Source organism: Sturnus vulgaris, chromosome 1, assembly GCF_052056855.1.
Source record: "Sturnus vulgaris isolate bStuVul1 chromosome 1, bStuVul1.hap1, whole genome shotgun sequence".
NCBI classification, from domain to species: Eukaryota; Metazoa; Chordata; class Aves; order Passeriformes; family Sturnidae; genus Sturnus; species Sturnus vulgaris.
Genome location: NC_142243.1, coordinates 3930929 through 3957329, shown reverse-complemented (window position 1 = coordinate 3957329; position 26401 = coordinate 3930929). Strand labels below are relative to the sequence as shown.

Here is a 26401-nt window from a genome sequence, read left to right as displayed (position 1 = left end):
TCGTCCTGTTCTCCTCCTCACAACACATCAGCCATGAAATTCCGTGTGGTTTAATTCAGGATAAGCCAAACTTTTGCTCTCCCTGTCTCCCATTCTGCTTTGTTGTGCTGCCTTTCAGTGCATGCTGGGAAGATCTGAGTAGTCTTCCCATGCATTATAAGCTGGGAGGATGTACAGAAATAAAAGACACCAAAATGTTCAGAAGTCAATCCCTCATTTCCTCTGGAAACTCACAGGCACTGCACGGTGCCTGATTTTGAAACATCAGGTAGCTCAGAAAGCACAAAGAGAGAGAAATAACACATGATCATGCTGCTCAGTATCTAAAAATGACCCAAATCAGATCCCACCAACAAAACCAGCCTGCTCCAAACTGCCATGATCTAATCAACAGGGCTTCCTGAACAACTTTAACAGAAGAAATAAGTGAATTAATCCTTTGGGATCCAAGCCCTGCCTTCATGGCCTGGCACTCATGGTAGCTACAGTGTCTTGACTCCCAGTTTTAAACCATCCAACTCATATTTGCTTGGGGTTTTTTTTGAGGAGCACCATCAGTCTGGCTTTGGGACCCTGGGCCAGTGACTTCTGTACTCCTTTGGGCCCAAACCAAGTGGAAAATCGAGGACTTGTAACAGATTGAAACACTGCAGAGTTACCAATTCCCAAGATTGCTCTGACTCTCTGCTTTCCACGAGTTACCAAAGCTTGCCATTTATAGGCAAGAAGGATCTAGACTCTGATTCCACTGCCCAAAGTGTGTGGCCTGCAGCATGTCTGGAATAGCCACATGAGGCTGGCAGAGAAACTCAGGACCTTGGAAAGATCCATCTCTTCTGAAGCAGCAGCCACAGGGCAAACATTTTGTCCTCAGGCATCTCAACTGTTCTGGGACACCTGTGGATATCAGACTGGGAAAAACCTGGGCCTGCCATAAAAGGGAAGAATCCCATCAGCAGCATGTCACAGGGACTCTTTCACTATTATTACTTAGGCTTTATGTAGTAGATTTTTATTCCTTGGGTTACTTAATTTAAATCATTTATGAATGTGGGAAACCTCCTAAAACACTAAGAGTAGCACAAGCAGTAGCCTTGTAGAGCAGGTGAAGTTTTCCTGACAATTTTCTGCCCTTGGCTGAACTTTTATGTTTATAACACATCTCAGAGAGGAAAGAAATTTTGGACACATCTTTTATGATGTCCCTACTACAAACGTTTCCAGAGATGCCAATTAACTGAGGTGTGCAACCAACAGAAAAAAATAGGAACTTTTGTAATGAGATCTACCTGATGAGATTGATTTTGTCTCTGACCAACACCCTGAGTAGATCTTTGCTGTCTGTAAGAGGAACCAACTTGGATTGATGTAAAGGTCTGGATTAATCAGATTTATCTCATTCCAGATGCCTTGAACAAAGATCAAATTGTTTGCTGAGCTCTTCCCCACAGGCTCACCTCAGCTCCCTGGAGTGTTTGGCAGCTGTAATCCCATAACTTTGGGCCTATCATTTCATGGGAGAGCAAACAAAAATATTTGAAATTAAACACATCCAGAATAAATATGAAAAGAAAAATGTCCTGTTAGGACAGGACTATCACAATGCCAGCAGCATTTTGTTTAGAGATTCCACGTCTTAGATTTAATGGAATTATTTACTGGAGGAAATCAATACAACACAAACACTGTATAATAGATTTGCATCTCTCTGCCAGCCACCACTCAGCAAACACCAGAGAAAATGCCTGGAAATGAAGTGGCAAGAATCATGAGCAGAATACTGACTTCAAGAATTGAGACTGTGGTTCTCAAACACATCATTTCCACCAGACAGTGAGGAGCATCCAGTCACACCAGACACCAGCTGGAATGATTAGGCATGAAAATGGATTATCATAATATTATTATGGCCATGATAACTGAGGAAAAAGAACATAATAATTGCCCGATCTGTGATCCTCAAACTGCTCCTGCACACGTTTGCAGCCCAGAAGAACAGAGAGGATGTCAGAACATTAATTCTATTGCAATAGCTTGTGCCTGTGTCTGGCATCAGCGACCTCACATAATATTGGGTATTTCCAGGGATAAAAAATCCCTCTCCAGATCTCCTCCCCAGCTTGGCTCGCTAACCCTTGCTGTTTTTACCACCAGGGCCTGTATTTCTGATTCTGCAGCTCAGGGTTCTCCAGGTTTTAGGTTGGTTTGGGGTATTTGAGAGGTCCATACAGGCAGAAGGATTCATCTCACCTTATTCCAGCCACCTAAAATTTGGGTTCTCTGTCAGTCTCCAGGGAAATGGACACTTTCAGAGAATGATGACTCATTTAATTTGGAGACAAATACCTTCTTCAAATTTACAACTCTTAGATATTTTACTTAATAGGATGTTATTCACCCCAAGATACATTTGTACTTCAGAAAAAACTCTCACGTGCCAACACATCACATATCTGAGATGGGTATTGGAGTTTTACTTATATGTCAGACAGAAGTTGAAAACTAGGATTTATGCTGCTTTGAAATGCATACATATTTGTTTAGATAATATGTTTTCATTTTAATTTTAATGATCTCATATAAAACTTATAGAATCCTGTTATTTTAAATCATACATTTTGAGCCACCTGTAAATTGTCTGTGTCCATTTTATGGCCAAGAACTTTCACAGTAAGTATAAACCTTGGAAAAGAGTTTAAAGCTTCAAAACCCAAGATTTTTTTTTTCTGTTCTTATCAAGACTTTGGATATGCAGATCTCAATCTATAACTGGCTCCATCAGCATTGGTTACAATGGATTTTTACAAAAGCCATTAAACAAGCCACAAGAATTCAAGGCAAAACATTTGAAAACTGAAATAAGCACCAACATTAAAACAGATTAATTTCAGCATAGATGTAAAACGTAGGTAAATGTCATCAAGTAGCTGATAATGGGATAGAGATTTTAATAACAGGTGCAGCAACAAATTAATCCTGGGAAGTGTGGCATTCCCAATCTGCTTGACAGCACAGCTGGGTTTCTCTCCCCAGGATGTGTTAATGTGTTTTTTATTTGCAAAACTGCACGTCTCACCCCAATGAATATTAAAGAATGAATTTGGGGAAAACAATGTAACATTCTGATTCAACATTTTGTCACTCACATGCTCTCACACACAATTGCCAAGGCAAGATAACAGCATCTCATTGCTAAGCTAGTGATGCTTCTCTCCTGAACTCATTAAAATCTCCTTGTTAACCTTCCAAAATCTCCTACCACCCCTCAGAGTGCCCCTCCATGATGTTGCTAACTGCCAGTTATCATAAGCAGATGTCAAAATCTGTGATTGATGTCTGGAAAAAAGATAATTTTTCAGCATTTCTTCCCTTCCTCTGTTAATAAGGTGATCAGAATCATCATTTACAGCAATGTTTCAGGCAACAAGGATCTGATCATCACGGCTTTACCTTTGGGGGCTACGAAATGAAGAAATAATAACTGTTAATTTTCTTTTGAAGTGATTTTTTTGGCAGTTATTGCATTCTGAACACTAAGAATTATCTTTGTGAGGACCAAGTGCTTTTAATTTTCAATTCCTGTAAAGTTATTAATAAGTTATTATCCCTAAGCTTATCCCCTTCATGCAAATAGCTCTTTTTTTAGACAGAAATAATGAAGGAATACACACATATTATTTCACTGGCAGCATTTTTCAGGTGTTGTGGAATTCCTCTGGATCAGAGGACTAATGCAAGCAGGGTATAAGTCATCCCTAACAGGGCTGGAAGTTCCTACCTCTGAAATATGCAGCAGATATTTCTGCCCCTGGTTTCTAGGCTGGTCTGGCTCTTTGCCAGAGCTCATCCCTTTCCCTCGGCCACTGGAGGGCTCTCCTAATTCTTCATTACTGCAAAGGAAAAGTCTGATTAAGGACAGAAACACTGCAAAAGGAAACCTGCCTGTAGTTACCTGAATGCAAAATCAACAGCTATCAAAACAGGAAGAGTTCACTGGTTCATCCAGAGATCCACATGTGGAAAAAGATGCATTTTACTGTCCTGCCTTTGGCAGCAAAAAGCATTGCTACAGTAAGAGATGAATTTCCCTGAAAAGTTCTTTTTCCACACAAGTTTATGAATTGCACACGACATTACGGGTTTTTAGATGGCCAGCAGTGTTTGCCTTCATCACCCATTCCTCCCCACGCTGCATCATTTCACTCTGAAATCACTGCACAACTCAATTCCTTTTTCAACTAAGTGTGATTTCAGCCCTCTGCCAGCTCATTTCTAACTTATTTCCCACCCCAATACCAATTTCCCGCTGGTTCCATTTGCTCTTGATGGATCAATCATCTTATCCTTTCCATATTAGTGCTGCTCCTGTGGAAAGAGGAGATTGTTTAAGGTTTTCCATTTCCCTGGGGGAAGAGGGATGCTCTGCCCACACTGCTCTACCTGCAGACTATTTCCAAATGAAAATTTCTGACTCTTTCTTTTTCCCTTGTTTCTTTTTGGTCAAAAAGGCTGAGTTAATTAAACTTGAATTGTTTTGTGGGAACAGAACGATTTTTTTCTATCTTTTCTTAAGGCCATATTGAGTACCAAAATAAAAGACAAGTAGCTTTGATTACCCCAGAGTAATAATTTGGGATGACCTTTCCCCTGTGATGAAGCAAAGCCAGCTCTAGAGCCCTGTTTCACTCAGCTCTGCCCTACACCTCTGTCACTCACAGCTCACCCAAACTCTTGGGTATATCCTGAATCAAAATCAGGGATGGATGTGGATTTTGCCATTATCCCAGTACAGCTTCTCTGAGTTACCTTGAATATTTTTAATTCTAAGTGAGATACACGCCAGCCAGCCCATCACGCATGGCAGAAAATACTTCATTTTCCATGAATCAGAAGTAGCTTTGAATAAAGAGCCCTGGCTGTGGTCATTTTATCCCAAATCCTTTGAGATAGTCTAACACAGATAGAAAAAAATACCAATGATAATAGACAAATGGATTTTCTCGGCCTCTGTGACTCTGCTTCTGTCTTCGAATATAAAATTAGCTAGAGTTGGGCTGAAACATCCTAGGGGTCATTTAAATTACACCTTAATTATTTAGTCTGAATTGTACTGGATTTTTAGCTTTCCAGGTGACAAAAAATGCAGACAGAAGAACAAAGGTGCAAAATTTTGAGCAGGTATTTACATCAGTTTCTTAGATTTTTTTTTGAAATCTGCAGCTTCCCAAATGAAATAAATGGTTGGGATCCTTAAATTTTAGATGTTGATAAGTGTTCAAGGCCAGGTTGGACTTGTTGGAGACCTGTTCCAACACCTGCAATTTCCTAGAAGTGGAGTCTAAGGTGTCTGACTTAACCGTGGTTGTCTACATTATGTATATTTAACTTTTTAAAGCTGAATTCTTTCACCACCTCTATTTTTCATTTTAAGGTATTTTGATTTCTGTATTTATTTATATACATTATTATTATTATTATTATTATTATTATTATTATTATTATTATTATGGCATTGGAACTGGATTAACTTTAAAGTCCCTTGCAACCCATTCTATGATTATGAACAAAGGTTATTTCTACAATACAGTCCCATGATTCTACTCTCCACAGAAATCAATAGCTGAGTGCTCCCCCACACCAAGAAAGCCATGATTTCATTTAAAATAAGTGATTATTTTATGGAGACGAAAAAACAGCCCAATTTACCCTCTTCAGATTTAAAAAAAAATCATCTCCTTATAAGAAACTTCTTATATAAGAATAAGCAATTTATGGCTTTTAAAAGAAAACACCACCCCTCTTAAGCAGAATTATACTCATTTTTATGGATTATGTTCCCTAAAAGTCTTTGCTGGAGGCAAAACTTGCAGAAAATATAAACTAAGCAGTCCATAAAAAATTGATAGATGGGCACTGCTCATGCCAGCACTCCTCTGAGCTGCAGCTGATGTGGCTGGGATCATTTGTCTCAGTTTATGGTCTGCAGAGGAGCTGTCAGGGCAGAGAACTCTCCAGGTTCCCTTGGAAGTCAAGAGGGATCTGCTCTGTGAAGTCAGAGGACTCTCTGGGATGATTTCTGTCACCATCAAGGAGACACTTGAATTGGATCAGATAAATTGTCTTCTAAAAGTGTCTCTTTCTAAGCATTAACAATAAAGACAACCTGGGCTGACCTGGTCCCTGGGGCATGTCTATGCTACAAACATCTGAACTGAAGGACAAGAATTCCATCTGTAGGGAAAATAAAATTGAAATCAGGCCTGGAAGATCTTTCCTGTAAAAACAGCCTCACTTTGGCAGAGTTGAATGCTTCCACTGAGGATTTGCTTTGGCTTTTCGGTTTTTTTGTACAATTTTCCATTATGATTTTATTTTGGCTATGTAGGAATCCTGATCCTGTCCACGATGTTCTGTATCCAGCTTGGAGTCCCCAGCACAGGAAGGACGTGGAGCTGCTGGATGAGTGCAGAGGAGGCACCAGGATGAGCAGAGGGATGGAGCAGCTCAACTGTGAGGAAAGCCTGGGAGAGCTGGGATTGTTCAGCCTGGAAAAGAGAAGCTTCAGGGTGACCCAGTTGTGGCTTTCCAGTACCTGGCAGGACAAGGGGGGATGGCTTCCCACTGCCAGAGAGGAGGTTTAGATTGGATATTAGGAAGAAATTCTTCCCTATAAGGATGGGAACCTGGCACAGGGTGCCCAGAGAAGCTGTGGCTGCCCCTGGATCCCTGGAAGTGTCCAAGGCCAGGCTGGACAGGGCTTGGAGCAACCTGGGATAGTGGGAGGGGTCCCTGCCATGGCAGGGGGAGAACTAAATTGTCTTTAAGATTCCTTCCAACCCAAACCATTCTATGACTGCACAATTTGTTTTTACCAACCAACAGCACCAACTAAGAGGAAAGTGAAGAAATAATTAGAAATAATGAGCTGTATCCTATAACTGCACCTGCTGACTTCACAAACCCATGGACTGTGTTGAAGCATGTGGGAGGCTGTAACAACCAACCAGCCAAGCAACAGCACTAAACCAACCCATTTTCACCCATTTTCTGGACCCAGTAGGAGTTGAACTGCTCAGGACCAAGAACTCAACATTGCCAGGTTCTTACAAAGCACTTACAAAAAAATACCCAGCTACTGCAAAGTGCTGATTTGGGAGATTTTCTGCTGAGTATCTTCCATTTACATAGCAAAGAGATTTTAATTTTTCAGCATTTACACGTGTACTGTTAATACAGCCCATCAGTTTGGGACTGATGTAATTTTAAGAGCAGCAGTTAAGAGAAGAAAAATCTCATTGAAGCACATCCTTTCCAGAACAAACACAAAGGGAAGGAAGGAAGCAAACAAGCAACTATAAACTCTTACTGTTTAAAGGATTAAATTCTCTTCCATTCTGATTATGTTGAGATCTGCAGTGTTTATCCCAAGAGACATTCTGATCTGGTTTAGCTTCTAGATCCCATCCTAATGAGAAAATGAATCCTAACAATAAAAGTATGATTTAGTACCACGAGACAGATTTGGAATTTCCATCTCTGAGATTAGAAGTGCCCTAGAAAATGAGACCCCATTGGTCTCCTAAAAGCTTTCATTAATGGGCTGAAACAGTAAAAACAAAGGAAAAAGCATTAAAATAGAAAGCAGCTGGGAATCTATGAATGCAGTGCTTACATGGGTTTGCAAAGAACCAGATATAGAAAATGAAGGTTTCCAAGAGGAGCTGGTAACCTCTCAGCAAGGAATACTAATGCCTTCATGAATCAATTTATTTTATCCTGTGATTTGCTCCTGACAGGAGCCATCCCTCTGGAGATGCCTCTTTCTGTATCCTGACTGTAAATCAGAGAAAGCCAGTGGCTGGTTCAGAGGTAAACAGACACCTGGGTGACTTGGCCCTCTCCAGGAAAACAAAATATTGAGATTGAAGCATGAAGAGGCCAGAAACAGACTGCATCTTTTTTATCCCTGTTCAATTGCCTACAGGCTGTTCCCTTGCCTTTGGATATGATGTGTGCTCCTCTCCCAGCTGCAGCAACACAACCAGCCTTCCCTGGCTTTATCACCCGACTCAAATTGTCCCTCTCACTACTGACAAAACGTTTTTTGAAAGGTTTTCAAAGAATTCTGCCTGCACTTTAACAACTATTCCAGTTCCAAGAAGCCAGAAAGCTGAATAGCCTCTTCCTTTATGTTTCTGAACTACATAATCTATGCCAAAGCGTGCTGATGATACAAAAAATGGTGTCTTTTCAGCAATAGATTCCTTCATTATGAATCACCAAAAATGGTCTTCAGTGGCGCACAAATTGTGGGAGCAGAAGCCCACAGCAATGGAAAAGAAATGTTATATGCCAAGTAGCAAGTGATAGGGCAAGAGGAAATGGCCTCCAGCTGCACCAGGGGAGGTTTAGATCAGATATTAGGAAAAAAATTCCTCATCAAAAGGGCTGCAAGCATTGAGCCAGGCTGCCCAGGGAAGTGGTGAACACATCACTGTGTAGATGTGGCACTTGGGGACATGGCTGAGTGCTGGGCTTGGCAGTGCTGGATTTATGGCTGGATTTGATGACTGTAAAGGTCTTTTCCACACAAATTATTCCAAGAATTCTAGGATAATTCTTCAAAATGAACTTGCTGCTTTCCCTAATTGAACCCCTGTTGTTCAGAACAGCAATTTCCTTGGATATTTACTATTCAGTTTATTGAAGAAAACACATAGAAATGCAAGCCAAGGGCTGTGAAGTGTTGATGATCTCTTAATTGCACAAAAATGAATGTAAGCAGAGAAGAGGATGATAAAAAAGAGGGGCAGAATTCTTCTCTCCTAGTTTTAGGCAGCCACAGTGGAGAGTGAGGATGCCTAAAATTATCTTCATTTTTTTAAAGTGTGGAAACCTCTGCATTTACTCAGACAAGCCTCTAACTTTCTAATCATTTTCTAATCATTTTCTGACTAGACATAACGGGAAAAATTGATTTTAAGGACATTTTTTCCTTTATGAATTTAATATGATTTTTAAATAAATGGATTTTCCAAGCTCTGAAAATTTTTTCCCTTGTTAAAAGAAAACATTTACACTTACGGAAATCAAGATTTTTTTTTTTTTTTAAATCTCTAGCAGTAGTTGTTGAAAATGAAACACATTCCTAAATCTACATGATTTGGAGTTTCCTGAAGGTAAAAATTGGTTTACTCTCACTTAGGCAATGATTAGCAACCCAAAGTATTAAGCTTTTGAGCAGATTTTTCTTTTAAAGTTTGTTTTTTGCCTATGGGAAATTTTATATTATCTACACAGAAAGGATCAGCAAACACTGGCTGTAATTGTATTTACTCCTTGGGAATCCTTCAGTATACATCAGGGGAACTGAAAGAAAATTTTTGTTGGAATATCCCATGGCAGCTGGTTGTCCATTAAGTCTTAAACCACTGAGCTTGTGCAGAAATGGCAGCAGGAGAAGAAAACCCTAAAAAGTCCCAGGTACCCATCCATCCCCTGATCTCCAGAGCAAAGCCCAGCTCTAGATCCTGCTCCAGCTCATCTCCACCACCCCCATCTTTCCAACAGTCCAGCAGGCTCTGGAAGATAAATAAGGACTGGAATTCTGCAACAAGATGCAGAGGAGTATAGCAGGACCCACCCTGGTCTGTGGGCTAGAGAGGGTTAATGAATGAGGTTTGTTTTGAGAATTATTCTCTGACCAAGGCCGTTGGCCTGGAGACCAAGAAGAGAAGGAGAAGGAGATGAGCAGAAGAAAACCTGAAGCTGGGAAAGTATTTTTTAGAAAGGTCTTGGGAATAACAGAGGTGGAGAACTTTTCCACCAATGATTGTCATGCTGATCTGTTGTGAACAGTGAATAAAGTGTAAACTTCGTAGAGTGTATAAAAGACAGTCAACTGTTGTAATAAATGGGATATTAGCCTTCTGCAATGTAGTGTGCCTTTTCGTATGTCACACCTGCTTCTACAACGACAGAGGAGGACCTGAGGCTGAAAAGAGGAAGATGGAGTGAGAGATGGAGGTTTTACATCTCAGGAATTCGTGAAGGAGCAGGAAGGAAGAGGGAAGAGAGTTCAGGAAGAGTCTGGAGAAGAGGGCAAAGACACACACTCAGCTGTGCCCCAGCTGCTCAGCCCTGCCCCATCCAGTGAAATTTCCAAATGAGAACTGAATCTTTACTGTCTGAGGAACAGAGTATAGAAGGTGAAGGAAAACACTGGCTCAGACTGCACTGACACGAGGAGAAATAAAAAAAGAGCTTTGGAATGCAGCACTTCTGCTGCTTATTCATGGACACCCTGCGAGATCCCAGGAGGAGAAGTGGTGGATAGACCAAAGGCTGTCATGGTAACAAGGTGAGCAGCACTTCTGTCACACCTTAAACCCTGGAACTGCGTGTGCTGAGGTGTTTGGGCAAATTCTCTTTGAGGTAAACCCACAGTTGACCCCCTCCTAGGCTTTGTGACAAAATATTCTGCAACAGTTCAGTGAGGTCTGCTGGGACCAAAGTGACTCAAGAGCTTTCTTTAACTCCCTTGGACTGTGTTTCAGTTTTCCTTGTCAGGTTTGATCCCGTGTTTGAGACTTTGCTGCTACTGCTCAGATCACACAAAGGTTGGCAATGACCAGGTAAGACTTTTGCCTTGCCCACATCTTTATTCTCTCCTTGACAGCCTTGCCTACCTTGCCTATTAATTAATTAAGCAAACATATTTATCCTATAAACACACCCACAGCATCCACCATTAACATTTCCATATCAATAACCAGCTGTATCCATGGCACAGATAAAGAGGACAGATGTTTTTATAATGCTGATCACCTTCCCCATGCTCCATAAAAACCTTTTAAATGCCATCTTTTGTAGGGCATAAAGGTGTTTTTCTGCAGCACAAAACACACCCACCACTGCCAGTGGCATAACATTTATATCCTATTTTCTCTACATGAAAATATGTAAGTGGCACATTTTATACAGGAAGAGAGTGCTTGTTAGAGCACAGGGCAGGAATTTCAAACCCAGCTAATGTTGGGATTTTGGACACGTTATCTCCACTGCCCTTATTTGAGCTTCCAGTAGTCACTGCATTATTCATTGTGAACACCTCAGCACTCCCTTCTCCAGAGTCATTACTCCTATTCCCTGGAACTTCACACCAGCCACCAAAAATTCAGATGGAATCCATTCTTTTAGCATGGATTATAACTATGAGCTTCACCTTTGGGGTCTTCAGCCTCTGTAGGAGATGAAATGAAGATATCAACACTTGAGAGATGCAGCTAAAAGCAAGAGCAGTTGCACCATTCAATTAGAAAGCTCTCAGGTTGTGTGTGGGCTTGCCAGGCTATCACGGAATATTTAAAACTTTTGCAATGCAAAAATGTCAGCTGCTTGCTTTTAATTGCTCTGGGTTCAGTCCCAAGCAAGTACTGCAGGCAGCCTGCAGAGTGAGAACGCCTCAAGTTCTGATATTCCTCTGGTGACTGGCTTTGAATTCTTGGCAAAGAATTTCATTTTTCATCTTTCAGCATACATAGAACAGAGGTAAAAATATCCACCCCTCAGCTTCCATAGATTCAGCTTTTGATACAAGTTTTTTAAGTTTTAGACTACACAAAGTTAACCAGAACGAAGTGTTTCTGTTTATTGTAACACTGGAAGCAAGAAGTAACTGCAAAATTGTGGACTTAACATAATGCACCACAGTCAGGCCTCCTGGAAGGAGATAAGGAGTTACAAAGTGCTCTGAAATCTGCAATGCAGATCAAAAATCGAGTATTCTTTGCTTGTTCCATCTGTGGACTACTGGACTGCAGAAAAGGAGGTAACAGATACCACGTAATGCTGCATAGATTTTTCCTTTACTGTGTGTTTCCTCCAGTCAAACAGAAACGTTGATTTCATTGTCTTGTGGATGTTGATAAAATCATGATGATTTTAACAGCAAAACAGAAGCCATAACGATTTTTACTGTGCATGTTTCAACTGCTGCCCCTGAGCTCTCTGTCTCCCTGTTGAAAATGGTCATAAAATCTTATCCTCCAGGTAGGGAAAATAATAGCCAAAAATTTAATAGCATGCATAGCCACATTAATTTTCATTGTCATCATGTAAAAAATAATTGCTTTTTAAAAAAGTAGATCACTTATCTCAGAGATTTGTAACACAACAAGCTATTTTACAGCAACCTAAAAAACTTTGGTTTTTTCTGCTGATGAGAATTTTATATTTGGATCTGAGAAGGTTTCATAAGAAATTAAATAAAAGAAGACCAGCAATACATCAAAACAATGTGAGAGAACACCAGCCACATCTGAGTGAACTGGGCACTCACCCAAGCAGAAGTGACAAGGACTTTAGGTGGCAACAGTGGCATTAAAATAGCATTTCCCTCCTCTGAAAATCAAGACTTTTAAAACCTCTAGGAGTAACAGGAGAAAAAAAAAATTGGTGAGTATCCTGCATAAATAAATGCATAAATTGAGTTCATTTATCCATGAAGAAAATGGAGATCTGTGCAAAGTTTTAAATTAATTCAAACAAGAGAATAGATACATTTTTCTGGAGAGAAGACAGCAAAAAACCTGATGATACTCCTAAATCCTGGAACTGGGAAGTTTACTCAGTGGTTACTGGAAGGACAGTTTCAGCATGATGATACTTTTGATTTCTAAAGTAATCAGATATTGATATATATTTATATGTGTATGTTTTTATACATATATAGGTATATTTAACAACCCACAACAAATTGCTCCGATCAGAAGCTGTCCATCTTAGTCAGAAATCTTATGTTTAGCTGATACAAATTTCAAAGAGCTGATGCCACACTGAGGATTCATCTACAGATTTCACACCCACATTCACAGGGATGGACTCACCAGCACCCTCCTTGAACAGATTAACAGCAAAATTACAAATACATCTCACTTCTGATATTAACTCTTTCCCCTTTATTTACACAGAAGGCAGTGAGTAATAGTCTCCCACCTGCTGTGGAATTACCTCAGGGATACTTTCAAAGAAAGAGCAGGTTCTTAAGGGAATGATTAATTTCCTGTAACTCTGGATATTGCAAAGTAGGCATCTACAGCTGAGCAGGCCTTAGGCTGCCTTTAAACTCAATAAAAAACAAACAAAAAAAAACCAACAAAAACCAAAAACCCAGGCTTGTTAAAAAATACCAGAGCAGCCCTTTTGGTTCTGCCTGAGTGTCCACCTACTACATCTTCCAGTCTCCAGCAGTGGATATTTAGGGAACAACACGGAGACAGGAGATCAATGAACACTCTCCCAGCTCCCATGTTCATCCCAGAGGATTTCCTGCACAGGACCAGGTTTCTCTGGCATGGTAATAACCCCCCGTGTATTTCACAGTGACAGCAGGCAAGACATCAGCTTCTAAATGCTTGGCCTGATGTACCAGAGATATCTGCACAAGCTGGAGAGTCCAGAGGGTGAAGAGGGAGCCTTGAAATCAGACTTCTGTTCCACATCAGTGGAGCTGAGACACCACCCAGCATTTTATACCCTTAGCAATCTGTTTCTCATTTGTGTCACCTCTCAGCTACTGGTGTGTGCAACTTGAAATATCTGCATCCATAAACAATCCTTTTGTCTGACCATCTATGCACAGCAGTAGCACAACAGAGAATGAATCTGCTACAAATAAAGATGTACAGAGGGTGAAGTGTTGAACAGTTCAAGTCCGAGTGGCTTACATAAACCATGTTAACATTTTCCATTATCTCTTTCTTATACAGCTAGTGTCCACCCTCTGACAGTTTAATGAGTAAGATGAATGCCTGGAGGGGGAAAAAAAAACCCAACCCTTATAGTTCTTATTTGGTAATGGAATAAGAAAGCTGAGCAATGTAGAGCTGGAGCTTTACAGGTTGCTTTGCATTTTGACAAGCTTTAGTGCTTAACTATTTTTATATACATGGGACAACAGGCTGCCCAGAGAAGTGGCTGAGTCACCAGCCTGGAGGTATTTAAAAGGTGTAGATGTGGCACTTGGGTTCAGGGTTTAGTGGTGGACTGGGCAGTGCTGGGTTAAGGCTGGACTCAGTGATTTGAAAGGTCATAGACAATTCTGTTGTTCTATGGCTATACAATAAGATGTTCTCATCTCAGAGCTGAAAGCCAAGACAAATTAATTCCCTGCATAACAGAGTTTATTCACCAAAGTTCAACCAAGTGATGCAACTCAGAGTTAAACAAGGAGCTGCCAGCTACAACTTTACAGCAGATGAATCTCTGATCCATTTTCTGTGCTCTGTGTTCAAATTCTAGTCCAGGGTAAGCCAGAACAGCACCTGCAAGTGTGAAGCATCCTTTCACTTTCTTGTCTTCAAAGCAGCCACTGCTGGATTCTCAAACAGCTTTGGGCACATCTTGAACACAGCAAGGACAGATGGTGGAAGGTCATCCTCTTTTTCTTGCTGTCAGTAGCTGCTAGTGAAGGAGGGCAGCACTGGCAGGCTGGCAGGTCCAGAGCAGGGAGACAAAGGTGAGACCACGACTGCGTGTCAACAAGAGCACACCTGGAGGCTCATTCCTAACCTGGAGAGTCAACTCAGTCACAGGTTCATGGCACCTAACTGAAATCAGAAACAACAACAAAAAATTGCCTATTCCACCCAATCTCTCCCATTTCCTAACAATAGTGATCCTGCAGCACTGCAGATGTTGGACATCCTCTGAAGCACTCATCCTTTGGAACAGTGCTGTCTGTGGTACCTCTCAGGTGGGTTTACTCTTAGACTGGCCACAGTGTTATCTTAACCCTTGAAGGGCTCATCATCCCCCAAACTCAGAGAGAAATACTGATTGAAAGGACAGGGGGTGTTTGTTTAGGAGCAGACACACTGAGATGATCTGTGTGAACAGGAAAGGCACTCGATCTGTTCTGTGGAACTCGACAAAATGAGAGGTTCTACAGCATGTATTATTATCTACCAGGTGTGCAAAAAATGGTATCTCATTTAGAAACCACTTTCAGCAAATGCTGTGTATTGTACCAACTGCATAAATTCAAAGATTTGGTATATTTGATGCAGTGGGGTATTGTAACAGTCATTACTTGAGGTTCTGCTGGGAATGCACCAAGCAGAAGTGACAGAGCCAGGACTGAGGTGTGCCACTCTTCTGAAATATGAAAAAACCCTCAGTGGTCTATTCCCAGGGTTTTACATTGCTGTGTAATGTAAAACCCAAGAGCAGATTACTTCCTTTGGTGCTTTACTGAGGCTCTGCAGAAACACCTTTCCATGGGATGAAGACCCTGGGGCAGCTGCTTACTGAAACATGTTTTGTGCTCAGCACTTTACAGCCTCCTTTACACAGCTTAGAGATTTGCTGTTGTAAATTTGGAAGAACTTGTCAGCTCCTGAACACCTAGGATAAATGTGGGAACCTTTAGATGTGTTTATCTCATCCATAAATCATTTACCCCAAAAAAAACCAAACCTCAAACCCCTCATAAATATTTTGTTTCTACAGCAAATGTAGAGATCAGGTATGATGCCTAGGGACACGGTTTGGTGGTAGACCTGGTCGTGTTGTATTAATGGTTGGACTGGATGATCCAAAGGGCCTTTTCCAACCTAAATCACAGAATAATTTGATTTGGAAGGGACCCACAAGGATTATCAAGTCCAACTCTTAAGTGAACAGGCCACACAGGGATCAAACCCACAACCTTGGCATTATTCAATTTTTCTGCTACTCTAATAATCCTCTCTAGTGGACCACAAAACTTGTTGGGCTGTCTACAGTTGCCTAACACACAAGAGATTTCCATACCCTCGGTTTGGAACTGCACCAGACTCGAAAAAATGCAACATTTTAAATTATTAGGGCAGCAATACAAATTGCTCAACAACACCCAGCGCTGTCAGCTTTATTTTGGGAAGCACAAGCAAGCAGAGCTAGACTGCCTGGTATGTCATTTGGGGCAGTGGGAAAGTAAACCAGCATCATCACCTCTATTTAAACGGTGCTGTTGCAACATCTGAAAATAGGAAGCACTGGGAAGGTTTCTGGTGTCCAGCTCGAGTGGTGATGGTGCAAACATCAATGTCTGAGGTTCTCTTTCTGCCTGGGAGCAGTGACTGGGTGCTGTGGATGTGACCCTGTCCCCTAGGCAGCTGCAGGAGCAGCGTGGGGAGCTGCAGCCAGCAGGCTGATGCCAAGGGAGTGAAAGCATATGAGAAAATAAATAGCCCATCCAAGTCTCATTCTAAATGGGACTGCTCATTGATGTGGCCTGCTGGGAGAATCAGAAGGGAAGCAGAGAGAATTGCAGCCATACCATTACTCTGGAGGGATATTTAGGGATGTAATGATGACAAATCTTTTGTTTCCAGGAAACAGAATGGTGTGATGTACAGAAATAAATAACCCCTGGAGCAGAGAGGGGCTCACCTTTGCAGTCCGGGATGGAAAGTAAATTATCAAATACGCTTATGTGCCATAAAACTTTCATCCACTAAAAGGATCATTGATTCAAGAATGATTAAAATTGATTATTTAAAACTAACAAACCAGCCAAGAAGCACACTATTCATACATTCCCAGTTCTGTGCTTCTGGAAGTGCTGGAGGAGCCTCTAGATAAAACACCATCCCAGCAACTGGGAAAATGATGGCAAACTCCAAATGATGTCAGGTTAGCTGGAGACTTGATGGACATCTTTGATGAGCTGTGGATCCATCCCTGGGACCCATCACCCACCAACACTTTCCTTAAATCAGAGCTTCACCAGAGACTTGAGGAAACGGCATAGGAGTAGTGTAAGCCTGAATTTGTGCAGGTGGAATCCTGCACCACGCAGAATCTGGATGTTTACACCATTTCTGTGAGACAACAGCCTTTCACTACAAAGTGACCAGAGTGAGGGCAAGGGACCAACCCCCAGCTCCAGAGGATCCAGTCACCAGGAGGAACAAATCATTTTTCCTTTCAGTGCATCCCAGGACTTCTTGAAATGAAATGCATGACATCTGATTTACTGCCTCTCCTTTACTGGATTGTCTGAATACACTTAAACACTGTAAATGCAAACTGCAACCTTCAAACTGACTGAAGAGGAAGAAAGAGAAGAAAATCAAAGGATGCAATTTGTATACTGATACAGCACAGTAGCATTGGCCATTCACATGTTGGTTTATTTTTTGTTTTTGGACAAGATGCCTGTTTTCAGATGAATCGTCTTTTGACAAGGTCTTAAAGATTGTGTGGTCAAATGTGTCAATGGAACAAACAGGGAACAAAAGATTTCCATGCAGATCAAAATTGAGTAGGATCAGATGCAAGCCAAGACTTGCAGTCTCTTGTGGAAACTCGTTAGATGGGAAAGTCAAGGGATGTGAAGGGAATAATGCAAAAACATTTCACAATGCATGCAATACCAGTGTGAACTGAGGACCTCTCTTCTCTAAGTTCCTGAAAAAATTCAAGCTATAACTCAGTGCCTGTATCATACAGATATATAGAACTGTATAGAATTATGCTCATCCTGGATATCACTGTGATTCTAGTCAAATCAAACCGGGAAATTACAACATCAGAAACATCTTAAGCTGAGTCCCCTAAAAAAAAGGAAATTCTGCTTATATATGAAGGCAAAGTAATAATTAAATACATTTTTTTTCTTCAGGTTCACAAAGACACTCCCCATCTGGAGTGGTGCATTTCCCCCATTACCCAGGTCTCTTCTGGATTGTTCTAATATCCCAGGAATTCCTGTGAGGCCGTGACCTTTGGAAATGAGTTTGGTGGTGAAGTGCCCCTTGACCCCATACCAAGGACTTTTGTGTGTCCAGGGTGGGAGCAGAGACCATGTTGGGTGGGGAATGTCAGTGAGAATATTCAGTCATTCCCTGAAAGCCTTGGAAAATTTCTTACCTTCCACTGTTTCTGGAATTTAAAAAAATCCAGTAATTACCTACCCAGATTGTGGCAAGGATGGAAATTTATATGAATGCTGCATCTTAGCTCTATGATTGACTACTTTAGTTGCAACAAATTCTACTGATTCTTGTAATAAATACAGCCTCTGACAATGTTAAATTAATCAGTGATTATGAACTGCTAAAAATCCACCTAAGAACTGTGAACAAATTTCAGACTACTGCTGGTTCAGAAGCTGTGTAAAAATTTCATCTGTGGTGAACTGGTGTTTTTACAACATCCCACTAAGATCACCTTTTGCTGGGATACATCTGATGGTGGTGCTTTAGGTAATGCTAATTAATTACATATGTAATCCTATAGATATAAACCATTGTCCAGGTCTGGGACTAAGACTGGACTGAGCTGCACCTAAGCTCTGTAATGAGTTTAACAAGCAGGGAGCTCTACTGTGACCCTCATGACTCAGCAGAAGGGTCTCTTTTACCCTTTTGCATTTTTCATCTCTGTGAAATCATTCTATCTCAATTCTAACTCAATTTTCCTCTCTGTCTTTCATCCATGTAAAAGTGATAGAGTGGACCTTGATACTGAACTTTGCTAACTCACACTTTTACAAATTCATGCAAAACACGCTTTTGCTAATGGCTTTGATGGTGATTCTGTAATGACCTAAACCACTCATTGACAACAGCATCAAGATCAGGAACTGAATCCAAGAAATCCTGAAAGTGCCATCCAGGGATTTTTCAAGGAAACGATGCCCAAAAGAGAAAATGAGTTATGTTGCTTTCCAACTCTGAAAAAGTATTTCTTGGTTTAAATTGCTTCGGAATGAATTTACAATGTCATTCTCTCAGCCATTCTGGGAAATTACCCATGCATTACATTCTCAAAAGCATTTTATGCCATCTGTTTGGGATACTTAATGTGAACATATTTGGGGGGTTAAATTAGTAATTATAAGAGGAGGAAATTAACATATTGGACTAATTAACAGCATCTTCTGGAAAAGAAAGAGGGAAGATAACGAATTACAAAGCTTAATGTTTACTGTTCTCCCAGCTAAATAAAGATTGTTCAATATGGCTCTCCTTAGGTTTCTTTCCTTGATTTTTTTCCCCCTCTAAAATATGATATCTGCACTGTGTAAAAGAACAGGAGCCAGAGAAAAGACTCAGACACTACAGGCTCTGTGGTCTGGTTCTCTCCATCCATGCTGCTGAATGGAGCTCACCAATGTTCCTGTGTGACACATCCTTGTCATTATCAGGGTTCAAAATGAGGCTTCCAACACAGGTCACCTCGTTTGGGTCATTGAAATATTGGAGCAGACTTAGTCAAGGAAGCTCATTATCCTTGAATGCCAATACAGAAAAAACATTTTGTTTCTGCTCCATTTTAGGTTTTAATTTAGGATTAAATCGTGCTTTGGTCTTTAACTGTACCAACAGAACTCTACTGACCATGAAGAGGTGGTAATTATATTGCAGACCTCCATTTTTAATGAGAAAGCTCATAGCTGAATAGTCCAGACTGTTTGGAAAATCCAGTTTTCATGGAGCTCACAACCAACATGTCATGGTTAGAATCACCATGTTCTTGTTGCTGATCCACCACACTGAGGAAAGAACATTGGTCCATGCTAAGCAAAAAAAGTGAATTTTTGTCCCTAGGATGTCCCAAAGTCCACCTCATGCTTGTGCCTGAGGCTGACCCTGGAGCAGATTTGGGGTTTACTATATTTGGGGTTTATTACATGTATAAACTCACTCTCAAAGCACAGTACAGGTTCACAGGATTTTGGAGTAGCATAGGAAAGTTTGTTCTAAAAAGCTGTAGGTTGGACTGACTATAAAAATGAACTTCCATTAATTTCAGAGCATTGCTTGACCCCTGATCAGTGATACCTCACAAAGACAGTGAAATAGAAGAGAGGCTTCTGTGGCTTCTCCCTTCCCTTTTCCCATTAAAATTCTGTTCCAGTAGCCACACTCCACTGGAGAAGATGCCCTGTGATCATGCATCACACAAACAACCCAGAAAATTGTATTTTGTCAACAACTGAAAAATAAATTGTTTGTTGACTTCTAACACAGCCTGATGTGAAATCCGTTGTTGTTGCTGTTGTTTTTCTTAAATAGAAGCTCTGCACAAGGAAAAACACTTCATGAATAAATGGCAAGTTTTACAATAATATTTACAAACACATTCAAAAGGCAAAGAACACCAAAAAGAAAGGATCAAATATAGAACCTCATATATCTTCCCTTTGTCTCGTGCTAAGGAATGGAATAGATGGTCATTAAATTGATATAAACAAATCTGCTACAGGAGGCAGAGCTGCTCCCTGGAACACAATGGCACCAAGGGGCAGAGCTTGGGCCAGATTTATAATACAGGTCAACACACCCATTTATATGCAAATTGAGAGGCAATTAAGGCACCACAACTTTCACACTTCAGGCTGATATCTAGATCAGCTTATTGTCCTTAAGGAATTGATAAAGTCAGAACAGAACACCATTGATCTGACATCTTTTATAGAAAGATTTTCAATTCCCTGAGCTTCGTTTCCATTGCCGTTTCCCAGGGATGGAGAACTGGCTGAATGATAATACCTACATTATATTTTAAACTCCTCCCTCCACGAAGATTCACCAGGGAGAAAAAAAAAAAAAGTGAAGAGGAAGGGAAGAAAGTTAGTTTTTCCCCCAGAGCATTGCAGCACCCCCGGAGTCACTCTGAGTGTGTTTCTCCCACTTCTGAAACAAAGCTGGATCCAGTTTCACATCTCTTACAGCAGCGTTTCTGTGCTCGTGTATTTTAGCCAAGAGACAAGTGCTTTGCCCTGCTCCTAAAAACTGGTCTGGATAAACGGACAAGACACTTCAACTGTACTAATCTTCAACTACACATCAGTCAGTAAGCACAGCTAATTCAGCAGATTAAACTGAGAAAGGGCTGTCAGCAGCTCTCCTGAAGCTCTCTCCAGGTGTGTAAAATCCCAAGTTCTCTTTCCTTGTCACACAATGCACACTGTCGCCAAGGAAAAGCCAAGGCTGGAGACAGTATGTTTATCTCAGCAGGAAAAGATGTTCCTGGAGCAAGGGCACTTTGAAAACGGATCCTGCAGTAACAAGAAGCCACCAAGAAATGGAGGAATAAATACCTGTGACATTGGTGCGGGCTGACAAAGCTTCGCAGTACTTTTCCAGCAGAACAGACAAGGGCAGGTTCACAGAGGATTCACAGTGAAGAACTATCTGGATAAACAGAAACAAACCAAGCAGGTGAAGCAGCAGCCTAGGACAGATTTTCTCATTCATGAGTACTACAACCCCCAGCAGTCTCAGAGCAGTTCCCATTCATGATTTACTCAGGTACAGACACCCCCTGACACGGAAGGGTTTTGGTTCTACTTGCTCTGCTCCAGGGCATCACATGGAATTCACATGACCAATGCAAATGAACCACCTATTCTGGATCTCACCTGTGGGAGCTGCTCAGTGCCTTTAACAAAGCTCAGGATCCACTTTGTCACCCCAAGACACTCACCTCAAAGTGGATGCCTAAAATAGCAGAGCTGAATCACATCCCATTACACATCCCATTAAAGATCACACGTTGAGTTTTTTCAGTGAACTTTTAATTAGTACATGGAGGCCAGAGATCCTTGCACATTCAAGAAATCCAGCAGCTGGCAAAGGGCAATTCAGAGGGCTTGAAGAAGGTGTTTCCATAGAATATATAGGATAATTTGGCATCCTTATAAGGTGTCTCGTGGCTCTTTTTAGCCAATGAACGACACACAAGTTTCTGACCCTCAGCATTCAGGGCTGAGCCTTCTACTGAGGGCAAGTAACAGTGAGAAAGGGCAGTAATGCCAACACGGGCACTTTGAGAAAGCTGCACGGTCAGTAAAATATAACAGTACAACCCCAAGTAAATTTTAAGAAATAGAGTTGCAAATTAATGGGAGATACTTTAATTTTCACACTCAAAATGAAATTAGTGAAGTGCCCAGTGCAGACAGAGGAGAGAAGCCCACAGGGTTGTACATCACAATACAGAGCCAAGTTGGGATCCTGCTTGGAGCAACAGAAGCTCTTGGAAAGCCCTTTAAGAAAGGCAGAACAAAATGTGGCAGGAAAATTCAGGAGAGACAAATCAATGACAGAAAATTCCATTTTCAAACTATGAAACAAAAATCTTTCTGACTTTTTCTGAGGGGGATATAAAGCCACGGTAACACATAGAATGCCTTTGCTTTTCTATTTACACAGAATGACTCCAACACAATTCAGGTAGGAAAACAACCCTAGTCCTTGAAGGCTGATGCCATATTTCAGTGCTCTAAGGTGTGTTAAGTGATTGAGGAAGCCATTCTATATCACTGAATTCTCTGTCACGTAATAAAACTGAGGGTAAATGCTCATGACAATAGAATCCATCAGCAGTGTTGGTCTCTGAAGAACAACTGTTCTTTGTACATCACCTTTTTCCACCTATTTCTCACTTTGCTGTTATTTTACAAAATAGGAAGCGTTGAAGCACAAACAGAACGCCTTTCTCAGACTTCATTCTTTCCATACAAACTTCCTTAAGGTGCTGTTTCTCCTCCAGGGAGGCTCAGACCTCCTGCCTCCTGTAGCAAAACCTCCACGCACGGCCAGGTCAGGGAGACAAAGGCGGTGGCTGCTGGGCAGATTCCACCTCCCGAGACTCCCAAAATCCAGACTGTGCAGTGGCCACGGCTCATGTCAGACCCAGTCATGTGAGCTGACACAGCAGAGGCATTTCTTCCCCTCCATCCTCACCCCTCTGCCACCTCCCAGGCTTCAAAGAAGAAACTCGAGCCATGCCCGTGTACTGTAAATACGCCGCGTGTTCAGCTGTGCCCTCCCAGGACGATGGGGAAGAGCAGACAGAGGTCAAGTTCAGCACAGCCTGGGCAGGAATAGGAAAGGTTAAATGTCACATTTGCCCTAAGGGTGAGCTCAGGTTAATTTGGCTAGGGGGAAAAGTGCCTTCCACATATTATGTTACTTTTGGTTTCATTTTCTCTCTGCTGACCACAGTCAACAGCCTAGCTGTGTGTGAACTTTAAAAAAAGAAAATGCATTCAAAGCAGACAAACCCCAAAAGACTGAAAAAAATCCCTTACAACAATAAAAAACAGCAAAACAAACAAAGAGAAACATTTCAGTAATGTAGAATTGTAAAGATAAATAATTGGGCCCATGACTGCACAGAAATTATATTTTGAAGTATTGAAATAATCGCTCTGGGTCACTAATGCATGACTTTATTCAAACTGCATTTCTCTTAAAGCAGGTATTTTGTAACCTCTGCCCACCCAATCAGTTCTTTTTTGTCCTGCAAATTTACCTAAATCATGCACAGAAATGTCCAACTTAATTCCTCTGAGCCACTGTGGACATTTATGGACAAATAAAACTAATGCACTGAGACAAAGAATGAGGTGGAAGTGAATCCTTTAGTTTCCAAAGCAGGGACACCAACTAAGAGCAAGCCAGCTCTGAGTCTTCAGAAAAAAAAATACAGAGCCTTTGGTCAACTTCCCATTCACATCTGAGAGGACTTTGGGAAAAGGATGAAATGCTCTGGTCACTGTCTGCCTCTCTCATGGGCATTTTGTTTGACCTTTCTCCTTGGATATGGCCACTGCTCCTCATTATTTCATGAAGATCTTTATCTCTGACAGAGAACATAAACTACAAGACACAAGTGTTGCCTACTCTCAGTTCCCACCAGAATTTGTGGTTATTTCATCCAGGTTAGAGAGGATTTGTAACTTCATTTTAAGAAGAAGTAACAAAGAGTTCTGGTTTGAAATACTTAGTTCCACCTATGGAGCAATATAGAAATATAAAACCAAATGAACACTGGTGCTCTAAAATTCACCTGCATGGGAGAGGTTGTTTTCTCCTCTCAAAGATGGAAAAAATGGCTACAAGAATGTAAAGGAATGGCTTTGGAATATAAACCAGCCCCCAAAGCTACGGATAGGATCCAAAAATGTCAATACAAGCATGGGGCTACCACAGAGACACAATGGAGCACCTGGTAAGTTTAAATATCTCACAGTAGGCAGCAGCAGAGTTAAGGGTTAAGTCAGCAGGAGTGAAAGCTGAAGGGAAGGACTGAGGTGGAAAAGGATGATCCATGACAGTGGAACACCCCTTGCCAAGGTGGAGGTGAGTCTGGAGGCAGTGCCAAACATGGAGAGATGCACACACTCCCCTTTCCCATTCTCACACAAGAATTCCCAGATGTCATATTCCAGTGCTCTAATAAAAGCCAGCTGTCAGGCCTCCCTGTCAAACATCTGCTGGTGGCGTGCTGAGAGGTGCTGACATCTGACATAGCCTCAAAGCAACAGAGCAAAAACTCTTCTTTTAAAAAAATGTAGTTTCTGCTACTCCAGAGGTCTCAGAGAAATCCATCCTGTGGAAGTACAACAGCATCTCAGCAGAAAGCCACTCCCAGAAAAGCAGTGGGATTTGTATGGAACAGCTCAGACTTCAAAACAGAGAGAACAGCAGCTGAGCTGATCACACAGGGATTCCTTTGGAATTCAGGAAGAGAAGCAGGAATTTTCCAGATGCAGTTCATCTGCAGTATTTTAAATTTTAAATTGGAATGATCTCCACTGACTGCATCAGCTGGGTTTCATGCACTATAAGGGAAGAGTCACTTTGATGGATCCTTTCTACATTTTCTATAGACACTACATACAAAAGCAGAGGTCAAAACATTCCTAGAGATGATGGCTGCAGAAAACACGAGCACATCACCATCTTATTTGATCATCTGCACTCTTTCTTTTACTGAGCAAGATGAGGTGGCCTTCCAATGTGGAAAAATGTGGGATTTATTAACACAAAATAACAAGGATCCATCTCGAGTCTTCTTTGCCACACAAGAATGAAGTCTCACACCCAGAACTATCCACTGTGCTCTCTGTAAAGCCAAAGCATTTTCCACTCCTGAGAAACCACCTCTGGCAGTGGCATGGATCATGGCAGGAGGATGCTTCTTCCTAGCCTTCATCTCTGGGAACCTCCACTGCTTTAAAGACTCCGACTTCAGCTTTTCCCATGGGTTTCTTTAAAATATCTGAGGCTGCAAATACTACCACATTTCAACATCAAAATTGCAGCAAAACTGTCTTCAGCACACAGAAAAGCTGCTGCTTAGTAGCTTTGCCCCAAAACTCAGGGAAAAGAAAAAGAAGAAGAGTGAGTGTGAGAGAAAAGGGAAACTTGCATTTAATTTTAGTTCTTCAATTAGGCAATGCAAATAAATTCACTCCAACTCCATAATGAAATCGAGCTTTCACCCCAACTGCTGGGATAGACATGCTCAGAACAGTGGCCCAATGAAAAGCAAAATTTTTTAGTTTGTGTCCACAGAAGCTCATTTTAGGGAAACACAAATCGAACTCCACAATGAAAATGTAATTAGTGAAAGAGCTCAACGCAGCAGAATCAAAGCAAATCCCACACTTCCTCGACAAAATCCATCCTCTGAACACAGTTTCCAGGGAAGGTGGGCATCTGGCAAGTTCTACATCACTGGTGTGGGGAAACAGATGCTTTGGGAGAAAAAACACCAGATATTCCTTAGAATGCTGTTGTAACAAATGCCAGTGTTCATCTGAGCAGCTCTTTCCTTCCAGGAAATGGCAACACATGGGAGAGAATGAGGAGAGCTGGAATATTTGCTGACTACTAATCACCTGAAGGAAGATGCACAGTCTGAAGAGTGAAAGCTGCTACTTCAGGACAAAACCAGAGATTAGCACGGGAGAGGAGGGGAAAGTCATGTTTACAGTGGCCAGGATGGATTTATATCCATTGCCATGTGGTGACTTCATCCACAAGATGCATCTGAAAGAGATGCTTATTAAAGAACAGCACTCAGAGGGCCAGTGTGTTGGAAATACTTTGCTTTTTGGAGAACCAAAAAGGTCAGCCCTTTGCATCAAGATGGTTTTGGCCTTTCTAAAGCCAGTAACTTAAAATCACTCGTGCAGCAGCACTTGGCAGTGTACAATTGTTTGGCTCAGCTTCACCAGAAAAATAATTTCCATTTGGGATAGAAAGTCTAAACACAAGTTTTCACAGGAGCCTGCAACCTGAAACCTGAGCCAGCTAAGGTTACAGTAAAGGGAAAGACTCTGAGCACAGTTCAAGAAAAATAGGATCCTTTTCAAGTCATCCTTCAGCTCTTTAAACTCCCTCTGAGTTTATTCAAGTGGCCACATAAAACATTGCCACTTGCTAGAGAACACCAAATGCTCCAGGAGACACTGCTCCATGATCTTAGAGGCCAGATGTATTCTGCAGCTCTTCCAGGAAGTCTGGAAAAAGAGACTAAAAGTCTGCATGGAATGGGAATTAGGACCTCAGTTCAATAAAGAAACTAAACACATGCTCAGTTTTAAGGCATG

The 26401-nt window shown here is 41.3% G+C and overlaps 1 protein-coding gene across 1 annotated transcript in view; it reads right to left on the bottom strand.

Annotated features, from left to right (window-relative positions):
• The window catches only part of CRHR2 (corticotropin releasing hormone receptor 2), a 134446-nt gene that overhangs the window by 100133 nt on the left and 7912 nt on the right, over positions 1 to 26401 (bottom strand). Inside the window, exon 2 of the mRNA XM_088155271.1 lies at positions 21095 to 21188. Within this exon, the coding sequence (XP_088011397.1) occupies positions 21095 to 21188 (94 nt within the window). The remainder of the gene's footprint in view (positions 1 to 21094; positions 21189 to 26401) is intronic.